Source organism: Eubalaena glacialis, chromosome 13 (genome assembly GCF_028564815.1).
Source record: "Eubalaena glacialis isolate mEubGla1 chromosome 13, mEubGla1.1.hap2.+ XY, whole genome shotgun sequence".
NCBI classification, from domain to species: Eukaryota; Metazoa; Chordata; class Mammalia; order Artiodactyla; family Balaenidae; genus Eubalaena; species Eubalaena glacialis.
In genome coordinates this window covers 72,264,539-72,283,060 of record NC_083728.1, presented here as the reverse complement: position 1 = coordinate 72,283,060, position 18,522 = coordinate 72,264,539, and the positions used below count along the sequence as shown (strand labels likewise).

The following is an 18,522-nucleotide window of genomic DNA, read 5'->3' as shown; positions in this document are numbered from 1 at the left end:
TTAGCTGCCTCCTCAGCGGCGCGCGGCGTTTGAATGGGCCGGAAGTGGGAGTACAGCGACTTCCGGCAGTTGGGCTGTGAAGAGAAAGGAGCGTCGGGAATGGCGACCAAGAGGCTTGCACGGTACGCTAGGGGGCTCCGGGCGGCGCGGGGGTCGGTCCCGGTCCGGCGCTGGCGTCCGCGTCAGAGTGCGCAGTGTCAGCCTCCGTTCTCTGCAGCTCGGGCGTCCCAACCTGTTCTGGTCGGCCCAGGCTGAAAGGTCTCTGCCTGGACCTCAGTCTCGAGCCTCAGGCAGCCCTCTTCGCGAGCGTGGAAGGACCGAGGCTCTCGACTCTGTGCCCTTGAGCCACAGTCTGCCTATACCAGGCCTCGGGAAACTATTAAGAACGACCCTGGAGGGCCGTTCGGAGGTCGCAGGCAGCCCCGACCGCACTCATCAAGCCTTTCACCCCACCACTTGTGATCCGTTTAATTCACAGGGAGAATCATTGTGGCCTTTTTCCTGATTCTTGGACGCGCTGTTCACGTTTGTGATTAATAGAAGCAGTATAATGCATTAGTGAATAGCATGGGTTTCACAGTTGGATGATCCTGGGTTCACAGACTAAATATGTGTTTTCTGGCAAATTGCTGAGTTCGTTTTCTTATCCATTAAATATAGGTAGCAAAAGTGACTACTTTGTACAGTTGTTGAGGATGAAAGGAGGTCACCATCTTAGTTCAGTGCCTGCTATGTAGTAAGCAGTCAGTAGGTGTTACCCATTATTCTCAACTCCCCATCACAGGTCAAACAAAAAACTAGAACAGGAGTTGTCTACCTAGTTAAACTCTACTTAGCACAGTAGTTTTGTCTCAGGGCACTTAGGACCTCAGTAAGCATGTAAGCAGTTAGGGTAGGGGTTCCCTGGAGAAAGAGAACCAGGCATGGCTTTCTTAACAGAAGCCATTTTTGGCCGAAGCCATTTTGTAATCTAAGCGTGGACACAATGCTTGTCCTTGAAGAGGTCTCAGTAAGTAATGATCTTAAAGGAACAAAAGAATGCAGAAACAAACGACTGTTAGGCAAGAGAAGCAACAGTGGCAAAGATAATATATTAGTTGTAAAGAGCACTGGTTCTGGGAATTCCCTGGTGGTCCAGCGGTTAGGGCTTCACGCTTCCACTGCAGCGGGCACGGGTTCGATCCCTGGTTGAGTAACTAAGATCCTGCAAGCCACGTGGTGCGGCCAAAAAAAAAAAAAAGACTCCTAGTTCTGTTTCAGTGGTAAAGATTAGCCTGAGGCGCTCAACCACCAGATCAGCTGGAACCCAAGGGATGTTGATGTTGACCTTTTTTGACCCTCTTGACTTCTATCAGCTAAAGCTTGGACTCTTTCATGAATATGCATGTACCCTTAGCTGAAAACTTCCCCAATTTTGCAGTTGGGAGAAACACTGCTTTGGAAAGGATCCCCGCTGTTCTACTTACTTGCTGCACGTAATAAATCCTTCCCTCTCCTGCTCTTTTTTTTTTAATTAATTTATTTTATTTTATTATTTATTTTCGGCTGCGTTGGGTCTTGGTTGCTGCACGCGGGCTTTCTCTAGTTGTGGCGAGCGGGGGCTACTCTTCATTGCGGTGCGCTAGCTTCTCATTGCTGTGGCTTGCCTTTGTTGCGGAGCACAGGCTCTAGGCGTGTGGGCTTCAGTAGTTATGGCACGCGGGGTCAGTAGTTGCGGCTCACCGGCTCTAGAGCACAGGCTCTAGAGCACAGGCTCAGTAGTTGTGGCACACGGGCTTAGTTGCTCCGCGGCATGTGGGATCTTCCCGGACCAGGGCTCGAACCCGTGTTCCCTGCACTGGCAGGCGGATTCTTAACCACTGAGCCACCAGGGAAGACCCCCTTCTCCCACTCTTTGCCTTGGTTGTGTCTTTTGGCTTGACAGCCACCAAGAAGGGAGCACAGTTTTCAGGTAACAAGCATCTTCCCTTTCTGTGGACTTAGCATATTGCCCTTAAGGATCCTTTATCATATATTACCTTTCAGTAGTTTGCTATGGATATCTAGTTTCTTTACCCAGATATTTTAAGCTCCTAGAAGACTGGACCTGCCCTGTCTCCTCTCAGCTGTGCTGTACACATAGCAAGGGCTTGAAAAATGCAAAAGCAAAAATAACTTAGCTTTTCAATGCATCTTTAAAATCACTTGAGTTCCTCAGTATTACTGTAAAATAAGGGGAGCACAAATAATTGGTCTAAGTTTACAAATATGCACTTTGAGGCCCATGCAGGTAGAATGACTGCTAAAGTCAAAAGAGTGCAAAGAACCAGTCTAGTTCAATTTCCTCTCAATCACAATACATTAATCCATTAATAATGAGGGTTATACCATCAGTTTGTTAGCTTATATAAGCAGGAGTATGAATGAGTTTGTTGAGCATACCTGGATTGTTTTACATTTTTAGGCAGCTTGGATTAATTAGGAGAAAGTCAATTGCACCGGCAAATGGAAATCTAGGAAGAAGCAAATCTAGTAAGTAGTGTGCTTCATTTCTTTATTTTCTGTAGCCTTGCATTTTTAACACTGGTAAAACATAAGGACACTCTGATCTTTTGCAGAGCAGTTGTTTGACTACTTAATTGTCATTGATTTTGAGTCGACTTGTTGGAATGATGGGAAACGCCACCGTAGCCAGGAAATAAGTAAGTCTGAACTTGACTGCGAATGGCCAAAGGTAACACTAGATAAGTTACTTTAAAGTTTATAGATATAAAACAGTTAACAGTTAAAGAAAACAAAATGATCTATGAATTGGTAATTTACTATAAAATCTGACTTGACAAAAAAACCCAAAAACCTAATACCTAAATGTGTCATCATATAAAATAATTGTTTTAGGATTGTATACAAAATCTCAAATGCATAGAAACTGAAAAAAACATAATGCCTTTGCAAAAAGAAGTATGTTTCAATTTTCATATGGTCTTCATATTTAATTATGGAAATATATTCAAGAGTTTTAAGTAGATATACCTGTAACTTTAATAGTTTGACTTATTCTTTGGCATAACTTTAACCATTACATTACACTGCTTTGTTCATTTTAATATGCTTTAACTAAAACAATGATTGTTTAATAATGAATGCTATATGATGGTAATATATATTTAATTTAGAGTGATTGCAGCATTAATTTAACAATTGTATATTCAAGTGTCAATTGATGATTCTTTCATGTAGTTGAATTTCCAGCTGTATTGCTAAACACATCAACTGGAGAGATTGAATCTGAGTTCCATGCTTATGTTCAGCCTCAGGAACATCCAATTCTTTCTGAATTTTGCATGGAACTAACAGGCATAAAGCAGGTATGCCCTTCTCTTTTCTTCACTTCTCTTCTCATCCTCCCACCCCAACAAAAAACAAGCAGGCGAGATGCAGCTATTAAAATTCAGAAATCAGTTTCAAAAAGAAAATAAAAGCTATATGCCATTTGGAATTAGATTTATTCACTGTTAGGAGAAATAATGTCCCCTCCAGAAGCCCATTGGAATCTTTAAAAATTAGAAAGAATTGGACTTCCCAGTGGTTAAGACGCTGTACTGGCGGTCCAGTGGTTAAGACACTGTACCTCGAGGGCACAGGTTCGATCCCTGGTCAGGGAACTAAGATCCCACGTGGTGTGGCCAAAAAAAAAAAAAAAAGAAAGAAAGAATAGTGTTATAAAGATGTATATCAATTTCCATATTTTATAGAAATTAAGTGACATCAAATTTCTGTCGATCGAGATATATTTATTGTATTTCTGTGTGATTTAGATTGATCAACCGAATTTTTCTTACCTTGCAGAATTCTAACGTTTATATTATTTCTCTCCCATGTGTTTTAACATCTTTTCACTAGATGAACTCTTTGCCAGTTAGAATTTCTTCTTTTTTGTTGTATATCCCCCCCACACTGCCTACTTATGTGCTCAATAATTATGGAATTCAGTTGTTGAATTCAGATTTTATGACTCTATTCAGGCTCAAGTTGATGAAGGAGTCCCTCTGAAGATTTGCTTGTCTTAGTTCTGTAAATGGATTCAGAAGATTCAGCAACAGAAGAAAATTATTTTTGCTACTAGGGTTTCAGATATTTCTACTTCTGAAGTAAAATTATGTGCATTTGTTACTTGGTCAGGTAAAAAAAAAAAATGTTGTATCTATCAATCATAAATGAGTAGTGTTGCCACTGTGTAATTCTTTATCTCTGGTAGAAATTATACTTGTTAGCTTCCTGGGCCACGAAAAGAAATCTAAGTGTCTAGCAGATGTTAACCAAGAAAAGTAAATTTATTCATATTTAAAATTTTTTAAATTTCTTAAAAATTTAAGCCCTAACTTTAAAGAATCTTTCTAGACTGCTCCTCTCTGTTCTCCTGAATCCAGACAAAGACTGGTGAAAACTCTTAGCATGCTATTTTCTACAACTTTGAAAAAAAAGAGTCCTTATTCAACTCACAACCTTTGCTTTTATACTTTCACACTTCTAATGTAGACATCAAGGGGAAAATGGGCCATTTAAAGTAGACCTTTTCTATGCCCATGTTAGAGCATTCCCGTTAATAGTCATTGATAGCAATGCTGTGCCATTGATGGCATAGCACTGATAGTCTTGGGTCTGTATGATCAGGCCACTCAAGATGGCTATTCTCTTGTTCTCTGTACATCCCCTGATTGACCAGTCCCTGCTTTACTTACACCCTACTCACATGACTGACCTCCCCTCTTAACACATACTTGCCCCTGGCCCCAGCTAGTGATTGTTCTAATCTTTAGATCAGAATATCTCCACCATGATAGCTTATCAAAGGGGCATAAGGGCTTGCTCCTTAGTTGGTTTCCCTGGGAACTCATGAGCCAACCTGATGTCAGTTCCCCCTGTGACTGGTAACACTTAGCAGAAGACTGCTGCCATCTGCTTCACGTGGTGGAGTGTCGCTCTAAGACCTTGCTTCAGACGTGTATGTTCCCCCTGTTCATTAAATCCTTGATGTCTGTGTCACTGATTCGGGCTCTTTATTCTGTCGTGAGGTTGGGCAAGTACAGGGCTTGCAGGCCTGTGGGGTATAGCCCAAAAGGGTCCCTGTAAGATGTTTGGTTTCTCAATTACATTAATATTTTCTAGAATGTTGAAAGCACATAATCTTTTCCATCTAGACCTTGTAATGTGACACCTTACTCTTCTTTCTGAAGTATCAGTGTGTTTTAGTGGGTTTTTAAGAAATCATTTTGAAACTTAGTTACCAACCTAATTTCTTAATAGTAAGTTATGAATAATTGTTAGATATTACCAGGGCAATTAAATTTTACTCTTTTATATATTATATAGTATGTTATATATACCATATGTAGTATATATTATATTTTAAATATAGTATACTATTATAGTATAATATATGCTTTCATATATTATTCTAAGTCCTGCTATTCTGTTTTATGTCATCTTTCACCATTTTATTTGTAAATGATAGCATAAGTAAAAACTGCTGGCATCATTGACTTTGTTCTATTTTAATATACTTAATGCAGACTGGGACTTGGGGGTTTGCCTGGAGTATGAGTGTAAAAGAAAACAGTTGCTGAAACCTGTGTTCCTTAATTCTTGGATTGATCTCAGAGTAACTTACAAGGTAAGGGTCAAAGATGGGGGCATGTTCACTTTCTTTCTATTGAAAAATGATTAAACTTTATCCCACGCATGGGTATGAGTTTCTACAAACAAAATATTTTGCTTTGAAACAGTCACATAAATACTTTTCTTAAAATATATAGAACACAAAAATAAGCACATTCCAAATCTAATAGAATAAAAATTATGAGAAGTAAATGGTTAATACCTAGCCCCTAAGGGACTTCCCTTGTGGTCCAGTGGTTAAGACTCCACGCTCCCAATGCAAGGGGCCCAGGTTCGATCCCTGGTCAGGGAGCTAGATCCCACATGCCACAACTAAAAATCCCACGTGCTGCAACAAAGATCCCGCAACTAGGACCCTGCGCAGCCAAATAAATAAATATTTAAAAAAAAAAAAACTTTAAAAAAAAGTACATAGCCTTTCAAATAGTAATCATTTTTTAAGACATATTGTCTTTTATTTGACTAGATTTTCTATAGGAGAAAACCAAAAGGACTAAGTGGTGCCCTGCAGGAAGTGGGAATAGAATTCTTGGGGCGAGAACATTTCGGTTAGTATAATTTAAAATTTTATTATGTAAGTCATTCTATCTTTATACAATCTTTCATTTGAACTTCATTTTTTGATGATGTCATTAACAAAGAATATCCTTCAGCCTGAAAAAAGCCCTAATCTATACAATTCAAATTGTTTCCAAGATTTTCAAATTACCACTTTCATAAAATATTGTAAGATAAAGACTGTCATGTAGTGGCTTTCTACTTGCTAAAAAGAATGAAAAGAAATAGCCAAATCAAATGGAGATTATAAACAAATGCCCAAATAATACAGTGGACTAGGGAAAAAACTGAACAAGACTATTAGATTACTCATAAAACATGGTCCCTACAGAATGTTGGTCATATATTTTTTTTTAATTTTAATTTTGGAATATAGTTGATTTACAGTGTTGTGCTAGTTTCAGGTGTACAGCAAAGTGATTCATATATACATATACATATATTCATTCTTTTTTAGATACTTTTCTCATATAGGTTATCACAGAATATTGAGTAGAGTTCCCTGTGCTATACAGTGGGTCCTTGTTGGTTATCTATCTTATATATAGTAGTGTGTGTATGTTCATCCCAAGCTCCTGATTTATACCTCCCCCCAACGTTTCCCCTTTGGTAACCATAAGGTTTTTTTGATATCTGTAAGTCTGGTTCTATTTTGTAAATAAGTTCATTTGTATCTTTTTTTTAAAATTAGATTCCACATATGACCAGTATCATACGATATTTTGTATTTTTCTGTCTGACATACTTCACTTAGTATGATAATCTCTAGGTCCATCCATGTTGTTTCAAATGGCATTATTTCATTCTTTTTTATGACTGAGTAATGTTCCACTGTATATATGTACCACGTCTTCTTTATGTATTCCTCTGTTGATGGACATTTAGGTTGCTTCCATGTCTTGGCTATTGTAAACAGTGCTGCACTGAACATTGAGGTGCATGTATCTTTTCAGATTATGGTTTTCTCTGGATATATGCCCAGGAGTGGGATTGCTGGATCATATGGTAGTTCTATTTTTAGTTTTTTAAGGAACCTCCATACTGTTCTCCATAGTAGTTGTACCAATTTACATTCCCACCAACAGTGTAGGAGGTCCCTCTTCTCTACATCTTCTCCAGCATTTATTGTTTGTAGACTGTTTGATGATGGCCATTCTTACCGGTGTGAGATGATACCTCACTGTAGTTTTGACTTGCATTTCTCTGATAATTAGTGATGTTGAACATCTTTTCATGTGCTTTTTGGCCATCTGTATGTCTTCTTTGGAGAAATGTCTATTTTGGTCTTCTGCCTATTTTTCATTTGGGTTGTTTGGGGTTTTTTTGACATAGAGTTGCTTGAGCTGTTCGTGTATTTTGGAGATTAATCCCTTGTAGGTCGCTTTGTTTGCAAATATTTTCTCCAATTCTGTGGGTTGTCTTTTTGTTTTGTTTATGGTTTCCTTTGCTGTGCAAAAGCTTTTGAGTTTAATTAGGTCCCAATTGTTTATTTTTGTTTTTATTTTCATTACTTTAGGAGGCAGATCAAAAAAAATATTGCTGCAATTTATGTCAAAGAGTGTTCTGCCTAGGTTTTCCTCTGTTTTATAGTAGCCAGCCTTACATTTAGATCTTTGATCCATTTTGAGTTTATTTTTGTATACAGTGTTAGAGAATGTTCTAATTTCATTCTTTTACATGTAGCTGTCCAGTTTTTCCAGCACCACTTATTGAAGAGACTGTCTTTTCTCCATTGTATATTCTTGCCTCCTTTGTCATAGATTAATTGACCATAGATGCGTGAATTTATTTCTGGGCTTTCTATCCTGTTCCATTGATCTATATATCTGCTTTTGTGCCAGTGTAATACTGTTTTGCTTACTGTAGCTTTGTAGTATAGTCTGAAGTCGGGGAGCTTGATTCCTCCAGCTCCCTTTTTCTTTCTCAAGATTGCTTTGGCTATTCAGGGTCTTTGTGTTTCCATACAAATTAAAATTTTTGTTCTAATTCTGTGAAAAATGCCATTGATAATTTGGTAGGGATTGCATTGAAACTGTAGCTTGCTTTGGGTAATATAGTCATTTTGACAATATTGATTCTTCCAATCCAAGAACACAGTATATCTTTCCATTTGTGTCGTCTTTGATTTCCTTCATCAGTTTCTTATAGTTTTCTGAGTACAGGTCTTTTGTCTCCTTGGGTAGGTTTATTCCTAAGTATTTTATTCTTTTTGATGCAATGGTAAATGGGATTATTTCCTGAATTTCTCTTTCTGATCTTTCGTTGTTAGTGTATAGGGGTGCAAGAGATTTCTGTGCATTAATTTTGTATCCTGCATCTTTACCAAATTCATTGATGAGCTCTAGTAGTTTTCTGGTAGCATCTTTAGAATTTTCTATGCATAGTATCACATCATCTGCAAACAGTATCAGTTTTACTTCTTCTTTTCCAGTTTGGATTCCTTTTATTTCTTTTTCTTCTCTGATTGCCGTGGCTAGGACTTCCAAAACTATGTTGAATAGAAGTGGCGAGAGTGGACAGCCTTGCCTTGTTCCTGATCTTAGAGGGAATGCTTTCAGCTTTTCACCATTGAGAATGATGTTAGCTGTGAGTTTGTCATATATGGCCTTTATTATGTTGAGGTAATTTCCCTCTATTCCCACTTTCTGGAGAGCTTTTATTATAAATGGATGTTGAATTTTGTCAAAAGCTTTTTCTGCATCTATTGAGATGATCCTATAGGGTTTTTTTTTTTTTAACTTTTTATTTTATACTGGAGTATAGTTGATTAACAATGTTGTGTTAGTTTCAGGTGTACAGCAAAGTGATTCAGTAATACATATACATGTGTCTACTCTCTTTCATATCCTTTTCCCATTTAGGTTGTTACATAATATTGAGCAGAGTTCCCTGTGCTATGCAGGAGGTCCTTGTTGGTTATCCTTTTTAAATGTAGCAGTGTGTACATGTCAATTCCAAACTCCCTAACTATCCCTCTCCCCACTCACCCCTGCCAATCATAAGTTTGTTCTCTAAGTATGTGAGTCTGTTTCTGTTTTGTAAATAAATTCATTTGTATCATTTTTTTTTAGATTCCGCATATAAGTGATATTTGATATTCATCTTTCTCTGTCTGACTTACTTCACTCAGTATGAAAATCTGTAGGTCCATCTATGTTGCTGCAAATGGCATTATTTCATTCTTTTTAATGGCTGAGTAATATTCCATTGTATACATGTACCACATCTTCTTTATCCATTCTTCTGTCGATGGACATTTAGGTTGCTTCCATGTTTTGGAAACAATGCTGAACATTGGGGTGCATGTATCCTTTCAGACCATGTTTTTCTCCAGATACCTGCCAGGAGTGGGATTTCACGATCATATGGTAGCTCTATTTTTAGGTTTTTAAGGAACCTCCATACTGTTTTCCACAGTGGCTGCACCAATTTACATTCCCACCAACAGTGTAGGAGAGTTCCCTTCTCTCCACACCCTCTCCAGCATTTATTGTTTGTGGATTTTTTGATGATAGCCATTCTAACTGGTGTGAGGTGATATCTCATCGTAGTTTTGATTTGCATTTCTCTAATAATTAGCGATGTTGAACATCTTTTCATGTGCCTCTTAGCCATCTGTATATTTTTTGGAGAAATGTCTATTTAGGCCTTCTGCCCCTTTTTTGATTGGGTTGTTTGTTTTGCTGATATTAAGCCACATGAGCTGTTTGTAAATTTTGGAGACTAATCCCTTCTCAGTCACATCGTTGGCAAATATTTTCTCCTAATCTGTGGGTTGTCTTTTCGTTTCGTTTATGGTCTCCTTTGCTGTGAAAAAGCTTTTGAGTTTAATTAGGTCCCATTTCTTTATTTTTGTTTTTATTTCCATCATTCTGGGAGACAGATCAAAAAAGATATTGCTGCGATTTATGTCAGAGCGTTCTGCCTATGTTTTCCTCTAACAGTTTGATAGTGTCCAGTCTCACATTTAGGTCTTTAATCTATTTTGAGTTTATTTTTGTGTATGATGTTAAAGAATGATACTAGAGACAAATGAAAACAAAAGCACAACGATCCAAAACCTACGGAATGCAGCAAAAGCAGTTCTAAGAGGGAAGTTTATAGCAATACAGTCTTACCTCAGGAACCTAAACAACTAGAGAAAGAAGAACAAACAAAACCTGAACTTAGTAGAAGGAAAGAAATCGTAAAGATCAGAGCAGAAATAAGTGAAATAGAGACGAAGAAAACAATAGCAAAGATCAGTGAAACTAAAAGCTAGTTCTCTGAGAAGATAGACAAAATTGATAAACGTTTAGCCAGATTCATCAAGAAAAAAAGGGAGAGGACTCAAATCAATAAAATTAGAAATGAAAAAGGAGAACTTACAACTGACACCACAGAAATACAAAGGATCATAAGAGACTAGCAACTGTATGCAGATAAAACGGACAACCTGTAAGAAATGGCCAAATTCTTAGGAAGGTACAACTTCCCAAGACTGAACCAGGAAGAAATAGAAAATATGAACAGACCAATCACAAGTAATGAAATTGAAACTGTGATTAAAAAACTCCCAACAAACAAAAGTCCAGGACTAGATGGCTTCATAGGTAAATTCTATCAAACATTTAGAGAAGAGCTAACACCTATCCTTCTGAAACTGTTCCAAAAAATTGCAGAGGAAGGAAAACTCCCAAACTTATTCTATGAGGCCACCATCACCCTGATACCAAAACCAGACAAAGATACCACAAAAAAAGAAAATTACAGGCCAGTACCAGTGATGAATACCTGCTCATGGGTCTCCTATGGGTGACTGCTATTCACACACTCCCGAGACAGTGGGGGCAGGGCTTGGCGCCTGCTCTGGGGTCTTGTATGGGCAGGTGGTCTCCACGCATTCCCAGGACAGCAGGGGCAGGTTTGGTGGCTTCTTGTGGATTTCCTAGGGGTGAGGGTTATCCACGCACTCCTGGGACAGCAGGGGCTGGGCCTGGCATCTGCTTGTAGGTCTCCTATGGGCAGCCGCTCTCCGTGCACTCCCAGGACAGTGTGGGCAGGACTCGGTCATATATTTTCGAACTGTCTAACAAAATTTCACCTCCTCTGTAAATGTGAGAAATCTTTCATTGGTAAGGCTGCCACAGCTTTCTACAAGACCATTTTTCATGATTAAAATTAGATGATCAGAAAACCAACAGTATGTTCCAATGTCTGCTTAAGTGGTGGTATTTTCTGCTATATTTCTTTATACTGGTACTGCTAAGTTCAGTGTTTGATATCTCTTTCCTCAGGGTTGGATGATTCTAGGAATACTGCCCTTCTTGCTTGGAAAATGATCAGGGATGGTTGCTTAATGAAAATTACAAGGTCCTTGAACAAGGTTAGTGGTGTCTTACCTCTTTATTCTGTTATTTCAAACTCCAGAAGTAATCATAGGCAAGTTGAAATGTAGACGTCATGTATGCTATCATTTATAAATCAATCAATGATGACATTTTTCTTTTTTGTCATACAATGTGTACTAAAGAAATTATGAATGCAGAATGTCTAAAGCTGTTGGATTTGTCTGTGAAATCATAGGTTCCCACTAAGAGGAATCCTAACATTTTCACCAGAAATTTGAATATGGATCAAGTTGAAGAAATATCAGCCTGCAACAGTAGCATTCATGATCCCAGCATATATGGTGGGGAGCCTAAAAATACAATAAAATCCTACGAGGAAGTTCAAATGAAGTCAGTTGGTGTAAATTTTCCTATAAAGGTACAGCAAGATCAGTTACAACTAAAGGGCAATGGAAAAGCAGGTCTTCAGAATGTCAAAAGCTGTTTATCTCTTTTTAATACTAAGTCCTGGACCTCTCTGGGGCAGTTACAGTCTTCCAGTTTGAATACACCTATGCAGAAGCAAATAAACCAACATCTTGCATTTAATACCAATTCTGAGTCTTCAACAGTTGGTTCAGAATTGATACTTGTTTCAACTACCATTTCATCCGTTAATAATGTTTCTGATATGGAAATGAGTTCTGCTCTTGACAGTTTACCTATGTTGGCTGATTGGGAGGATGTAGCTTTACTGCCATCATCTCAACCTGAGCAGAATATATATTGTATGCCTCCCATTAGTGACTCAAACTTAGACACTTCATTTAATTCTGGAGAAAGATTAATGGTTTTAGAAAAATCTGAAATGTTAAGTCAAGAAAACTTTGGAGGCACAGAAGAAACTCCTCAAAAATCTGATACCTCTAAGTCTATTGTATATAAGAGTCCACATACTACTATTTATAATATAAAAGAAGCCAAAGATCCAGGTTCAGATGCTTTTGACTTTAAGTTACCTGAATGTAAATCAAGTAGCTTCAACAGTGTTAATGCCAATATGTCTCATCCTTTAGTTTTGGGGAAACATCCTCTTCATTTAGGTGGTGCTAAAAGGAATCCATCCAGTCCCCTACCTTTCCCACCAGCAAAAAAACAGACCTTCACTATTCATGAAGAAAAGCCTACGTCATCTAATGGCTCCCCAGGGGGAAGTTCTTCCAGGAAGGTTCTCCCTTCTATCTTAACTTCTACAGTTAATGTACAAGATCCTTGGAAGGGTGGGAAAATAACACCTCCTTTATGCAAGTGTGGCCGAAGATCTAAGAGACTTGCTGCTTCTAATAATGGACCGAACCATGGAAAAGTCTTCTATTGTTGTCCTATTGGGAAGTACCAAGAAAAGAGAAAATGTTGTGGTTATTTCAAATGGGAACAAACACTTCAAAAGGAGAGAGCCAACAGCATAGTTCTGTCTCATTCCCCAGGGGGACTCACTTTTAACTCTCCAGAAACAAGCCATATTTGTGACAGAAATGTAGATTTTTCTACTAAAAATTCATTGAGACTCAGACCTTCAATGAGGAATTGACTTTTTTTACATGTAAACTATGTTTTTACCTCAATGTGACTTTTACTGCAGTAAAGAGAAAAAAATCTGTATAGGGCTACAAGTTGTGAGGACATAGTGTATCTGAGCTCTGTAAGCTACACTGAAGCTATTCAACACATTCTCACACACACACACACTGAAAATAGAAAAAAGAATTTCACAGGCTTCTAATTTCATTCACCAGTTATCTAATTTGTCTTCTGTTCATGTATGAATCCTGATTGCCCCTTGAATTCCCACACATTATGAGTATTCTGATAATGTCTTATACTATTTTATTTATATTTCATATATTAACCCATGCCAAATTTATCATACTTTTTTGAAGAACCACAAATGAAATACTTGGTAAACTGTATTTATTAGATTAAATATAATAAGCAGCAATACTAGTATATGATATCCTTGTTTCTTTTTATTGAATTATAATTGCCATACAATATTATATTGGTTTCAAGTGTACAACATATGATATCCTTCTTTTACAGTTAGACCTTGAAACAAATTTTAAACTATTTTTAATTGTTTGAATAAAAATGTGACCAATAAAAATCACTAGACTGTTTTCAATTATGATAATCTAATATTTTAAGTTTTTCTAAAAACTTTTATAACTTTAGTTTTATTTCAACCCTTGAAAATTGGTTCTGATTTGTATGTCAACATATCAGAAGAATTATTCAACTAAGATTTGAAATCCAGCAGGTCAGAGATTTGGTTCAGAAACGCTTCTATACTATATGTTTAAAAATTCCTCGGCAGCTGATGGTATTCTATTTATGTTACCAAATTATAAGAACATTGACACTAATGCAGAGGAATTTACTGAATATTTTATTTCAGAATTCAGCCTATGATGTTATAACCACAAGATATTTTATTTATTTATTTATTTATGACTGTGTTGGGTCTTCGTTTCTGTGCGAGGGCTTTCTCTAGTTGGGGCAAGCGGGGGCCACTCTTCAACGTGGTGCGCGGGCCTCTCACTATCGCGGCCTCTCTTGTTGCGGAGCACAGGCTCCAGACGCGCAGGCTCAGTAATTGTGGCTCACGGGCTTAGTTGCTCCGCGGCATGTGGGATCTTCCCAGACCAGGGCTCGAACCTGTGTCCCCTGCATTGGCAGGCAGATTCTCAACCACTGCGCCACCAGTGAAGCCCCACAAGATATTTTAAATCAATTAGTTTATAAGCATACTGTCACATTTTTAAATCACCTTTTCATAATCTTGTGGTTTTACAGAGCCTTATTTTATAGATACCATGATAAGTAATGAATTTAAATTGTTTCCCATTCCTTCTTCCTCAGTTCATTTCTTTTTATCTTCCCACTAATAGTCTTTGGCAGCTTTTGAATAAATTCTACCTGTAGATATCAAGGGAAGAAAATTAGCCCAGAAGTTTTCATCTTTAGACAAAGTCAATTATATAAAAGTTCTATTATGAACTGTAGGTGAAAGAATCAGGACACCCATTGGGGTGGGTTTTTGGTAACAACCAAAAAAGGGAGAGGGGTATTGTTGAGGATATTTTTCTTGATATTTAGTACAGTAAGTCCCCTACACACGAACCTTCAATTTGTGAACTTTCAAAGATGCGAACGTGCATCTGGTTCCAGCAAGGAACCCGAACCTGTGCCATCAGCATCAGGCCTGAGTGAAATTGCAGCTTGCCCTCCGCCTCCTATTGCTGACAATCCTTCAACTCTACCATCTCCCACCTCTTCGCCCTCCTCCAGTCAGTAACTCTTTTTGCCTGTTCACTCGAGGCCAGCCCCTGTATGCCAGCTGTTGTACTGTACTACTGTACTTTTCAAGGTACTGTACTGTAAGATTAAAAATGTTTTCTTTATTTTTTGTATTTGTTTTATGTATTATTTGTGTGAAATGTATTATAAACCTATTACAGTACAGTACTATATAGCCGATTGTGTTAGTTGGGTACCTAGGCTAACTTTGTTAGACTTAACGAACAAACTGGACTTAATGAACATGCTCTCCAAACAGAACTTGTTCGAATATAGGGGACTTACTGTATTTACTATAAGTCAGGTAAGCCAAATGACCCAACAAATTAGTTTAAGGGTTTCATTTTAATCTCAAACATTCTGATTCTTGTCCGTGTCATTAGTTTAGTTTGGAATATTTGGTATAGCATGTTTGAGGAGAATGTTCATTAAAATGGAAAAGATAAACAGCTGAAAATTTCCAGAATACTAAGCAAATATTGTTCATAATCAGAATACCTGCCTTCCTGGGATATTTGTAAAGTGCTGTAGTTCTTTTTACACGCTTGTGAATCTCCTTCTTCAGTTGTTCTTGATCGTTTGACTTCTAATCAGGGTTCAGAACAATAAAAGCCTTTACTACCTAAAATAAATATTTGAACACCAGGAAGATGAGTTGTATATTCTTATGTTTTAGTGTGTCTTTTCTTTCTCTTAACTTGGGAATCTAATCTAAATACCTGATGGGGTGGGCCAAAAGGTTTATTAGGGCCTGATCCCAGCTCTATGCTCTTAAGCCAGCCAGTTGACTCCCACACCTAGATTTTGTATCTAATACGAGAGCTTCTGGAACCCCTGCTTTGATTATGATCTATACTTGAACCTTCTCATCTAACTACATCTTAAACTCTACTTTCTGACCTGTTTCTGATCATCTCTGCTCTTGACTTCTTGCCTCATCTTTTATCTCCTTCAAAAAAGTTTTCTTTTGGAAACTTGGTAATGCACTAAGCACAGTCTTTTATATAACAACCCAGCCTGATCTAGTCTAGCTCATAGGTCACCACCCTCAGTGTGGCCCTAATAAACAGTATTCTCATGGGTTTGCCATATCCTTATTGAAGGGAACAGTTCACTGAGTGAGACTGTCCACTCTTTATTCCATAGACATTTCTGTTGATGCAAGGCTATGAAGATTCCAGCAGTCACTTTGCTATTGCTCTGAACCATTTACCTGGCCTTCAGTAATAAGAGTAAAAGTGGTGATGGTCCTTGCTCTATAATTGGCAGAAGACAGGGAAGACTTCATCACTTCATGCTCACAAATCCTGTTCCCCAAAGTTCACCCTTCCTTGAAATGTTTTAGAAAATCCTGCCCAGAAATTTTGGACCTTCACTGGAGAAGACAGAGGCCATTCCTCATGTGTAGTCCCCTTCAAGAGTGTATTGGAATTCTAAATGTCCTCTCCTGGGGCACTGTCAGCACTGCCATTTACTGCCTTCCCTAGAGGCAGAACTCTAGGTGAGTCAATTAGTATGTACCACCAAATCCAGAATGCCAGCCTAGGGTTTGCCATGGAATGATGCTGCCTTGTGGGCATAGTTCCAGGAGAGTCACCTGTAAATTTTATGATTAAATATTCTGCACTTAAGAGGCTTAAATCTTTTTGAATTCACAGATTCATGTATCTAGCTTGAAGATAAGTTGGCAACATTACCTATCTACCTTGGTCTGGGAGTAAATAGTTGATCAAAAATGGATTATTTGAAAGACTAAGTCACTCAGGACAACTAGTTAGTGAGAAGTGAAGACTTGCAGTTATAAAATTTTCAAATTTTGATCATTGCTTACCAGTGTGCAGTTTTACAACATTTTATGAGCAATTATTTATTTCTATCTTTACCAAAACACCTTGAAAATTTCTAAATTACATGTGCCATGGAGCAGTTGTGTGTGTATGCATGTATATAATTTTATCCTATCCATTTTTTGACATTTCATAGAATTTAATCGTATTTGTGCCTGCTCTATTTCTTATCAACATTTTTATGAATAAAAAAAAATTATCCTTGCTATAAGTGAATTGTTCAAAGGCAAATTATTTTAAGAACTAGTGTCTAAATACTGGTTTGCATATTGATGACTTGTACACTTTGGGTAAAGTCTAATTTATCTTTATAAAAGCCTTTATAAACCATTACAGAAAATGATAAATTATTAAGGAACAATCTAACATGGTTAAGAGCATGAACTCTGAAGTCAGACAACCTGGGTTCAAGTCACACTTTGCATGTAATCTCAGGCAAGTTAGGACACCTCTCTCTGCCTCAATTTCCTTCTCTGTAAAAGGAGTTTGTGAGGATTAAATAAGTTAACATATGTATAGGGCTTATAACAATACCTGGAACATACTAAGTCATTAAAAATATTAGGTATTAGTTGTAGTAATTTCTTTTGCACAGAATTTCAGAGAAACTTTGAAGCCCACTTATGGATTTTAGGTTAAAAAAAATCTTGTACTTCTACTACTGCAACTAATACCTAATATTTTTAATGACTTAATATGTTCCAGATGTTGTTATAAGGCCTATACCTTTGTTAACTTATTTAATCCTCACAAACTTTTTAAGAAATTAAAAATCATTTTTAATTCTGTTCTCCAGAGAAAACCAGCGAAGTGGTATAAATTATTCCTGTTTTTTCCCAATACATTTATACTTAAAAATGGAACCATGCTATACATTACAGCTTTGAATCCTCTCTTAAAATTTTTTTACTGAAGTGTAGTTGATTTACAATGTTGTGTTAGTTTCAGGTGTACAGCAAAGTGATTCAGATATATATATAGACTCATGAAACCCTACTGGTGGAGTTCAGAGAAAAGGGACAAACTTCAATAATCATTGAATCTGTTCCATACTCTCATTACCTGGAATATTGGAGGCCCTGCCTGGCAAAGGGGGACTGAAGAGTGGCATGGAACCTTTAAACCCAAACTACCACGTGATCAGCCCCAACAAAAGTGAGCTTTCAGGACTCCTGTCTTATTCATAGTTTATTTCCTGAACCCTCTACTTACTGACTGAGCCAGCCTACTTCTGGTTACTTAGTTCCTGTCTCAGACCTTGCTCCGACTCCTGATATCTGATGCCAGCCTATCCTCCTCAGCTACACCAGGGTCCATGTTGGTTTCCAGACCTTCTGGGTAAAAACTTGAGCCTTCTACCTGACTTCTGGCACCCTATCCTGGTGTGAGCCTGGGTTGCTGGCATTCACACCGTCTTTGCCCCAGCACTCCATGGAAAGGATTCAAATTCTTTATAGTATGTATTTTCAGTCTCATTCTGTAGCAGTACTCTCTGATTGGCATATTTCTATCTGACTTGCATATTTAGTAATGAGTCTCTAACTTACATAGTGAGTGAATCATTTGGATAATTCTGTTTCAATGAACTACTGTTTAGAAGTATGTTAGACTGCCAACAAACTATAAGGTAGAGATGAATCAGTTCTCTTAACTCTCCTCTGATGGGGTCTGGGCTGCTGATGACAGCTAACTCTGCAAGTGCAGAATGCTCAATCAGGGCACTTTATCTCAAACGGTCCAATTCAGTAACTGGGAAACAAAACATATGGCAGGAATTTGTAAAGGTGAGCAAA

The 18,522-nt window shown here is 37.7% G+C and overlaps 2 protein-coding genes across 2 annotated transcripts in view; one reads left to right on the top strand and one right to left on the bottom strand.

Annotated features, from left to right (window-relative positions):
- Positions 1-33: 33 nt before the first annotated feature.
- On the top strand, positions 34-13,463 carry ERI2 (ERI1 exoribonuclease family member 2). Its single transcript, XM_061209907.1, is given in 9 exon segments — positions 34-122; positions 2,444-2,511; positions 2,598-2,681; positions 3,220-3,347; positions 4,005-4,161; positions 5,553-5,653; positions 6,125-6,206; positions 11,493-11,581; positions 11,782-13,463. Coding segments are annotated over 9 exon segments (2,133 nt in total). The 3' UTR covers positions 13,117-13,463.
- Positions 13,464-14,414: 951 nt separating this feature from the next.
- The window catches only part of ACSM3 (acyl-CoA synthetase medium chain family member 3), a 30,673-nt gene continuing 26,565 nt past the window's right edge, over positions 14,415-18,522 (bottom strand). Inside the window, 5 exon segments of the mRNA XM_061209904.1 lie at positions 14,415-14,497; positions 15,381-15,504; position 18,219; positions 18,382-18,453; positions 18,455-18,478. Of these exon segments, the coding sequence (XP_061065887.1) occupies positions 14,415-14,497; positions 15,381-15,504; position 18,219; positions 18,382-18,453; positions 18,455-18,478 (304 nt within the window).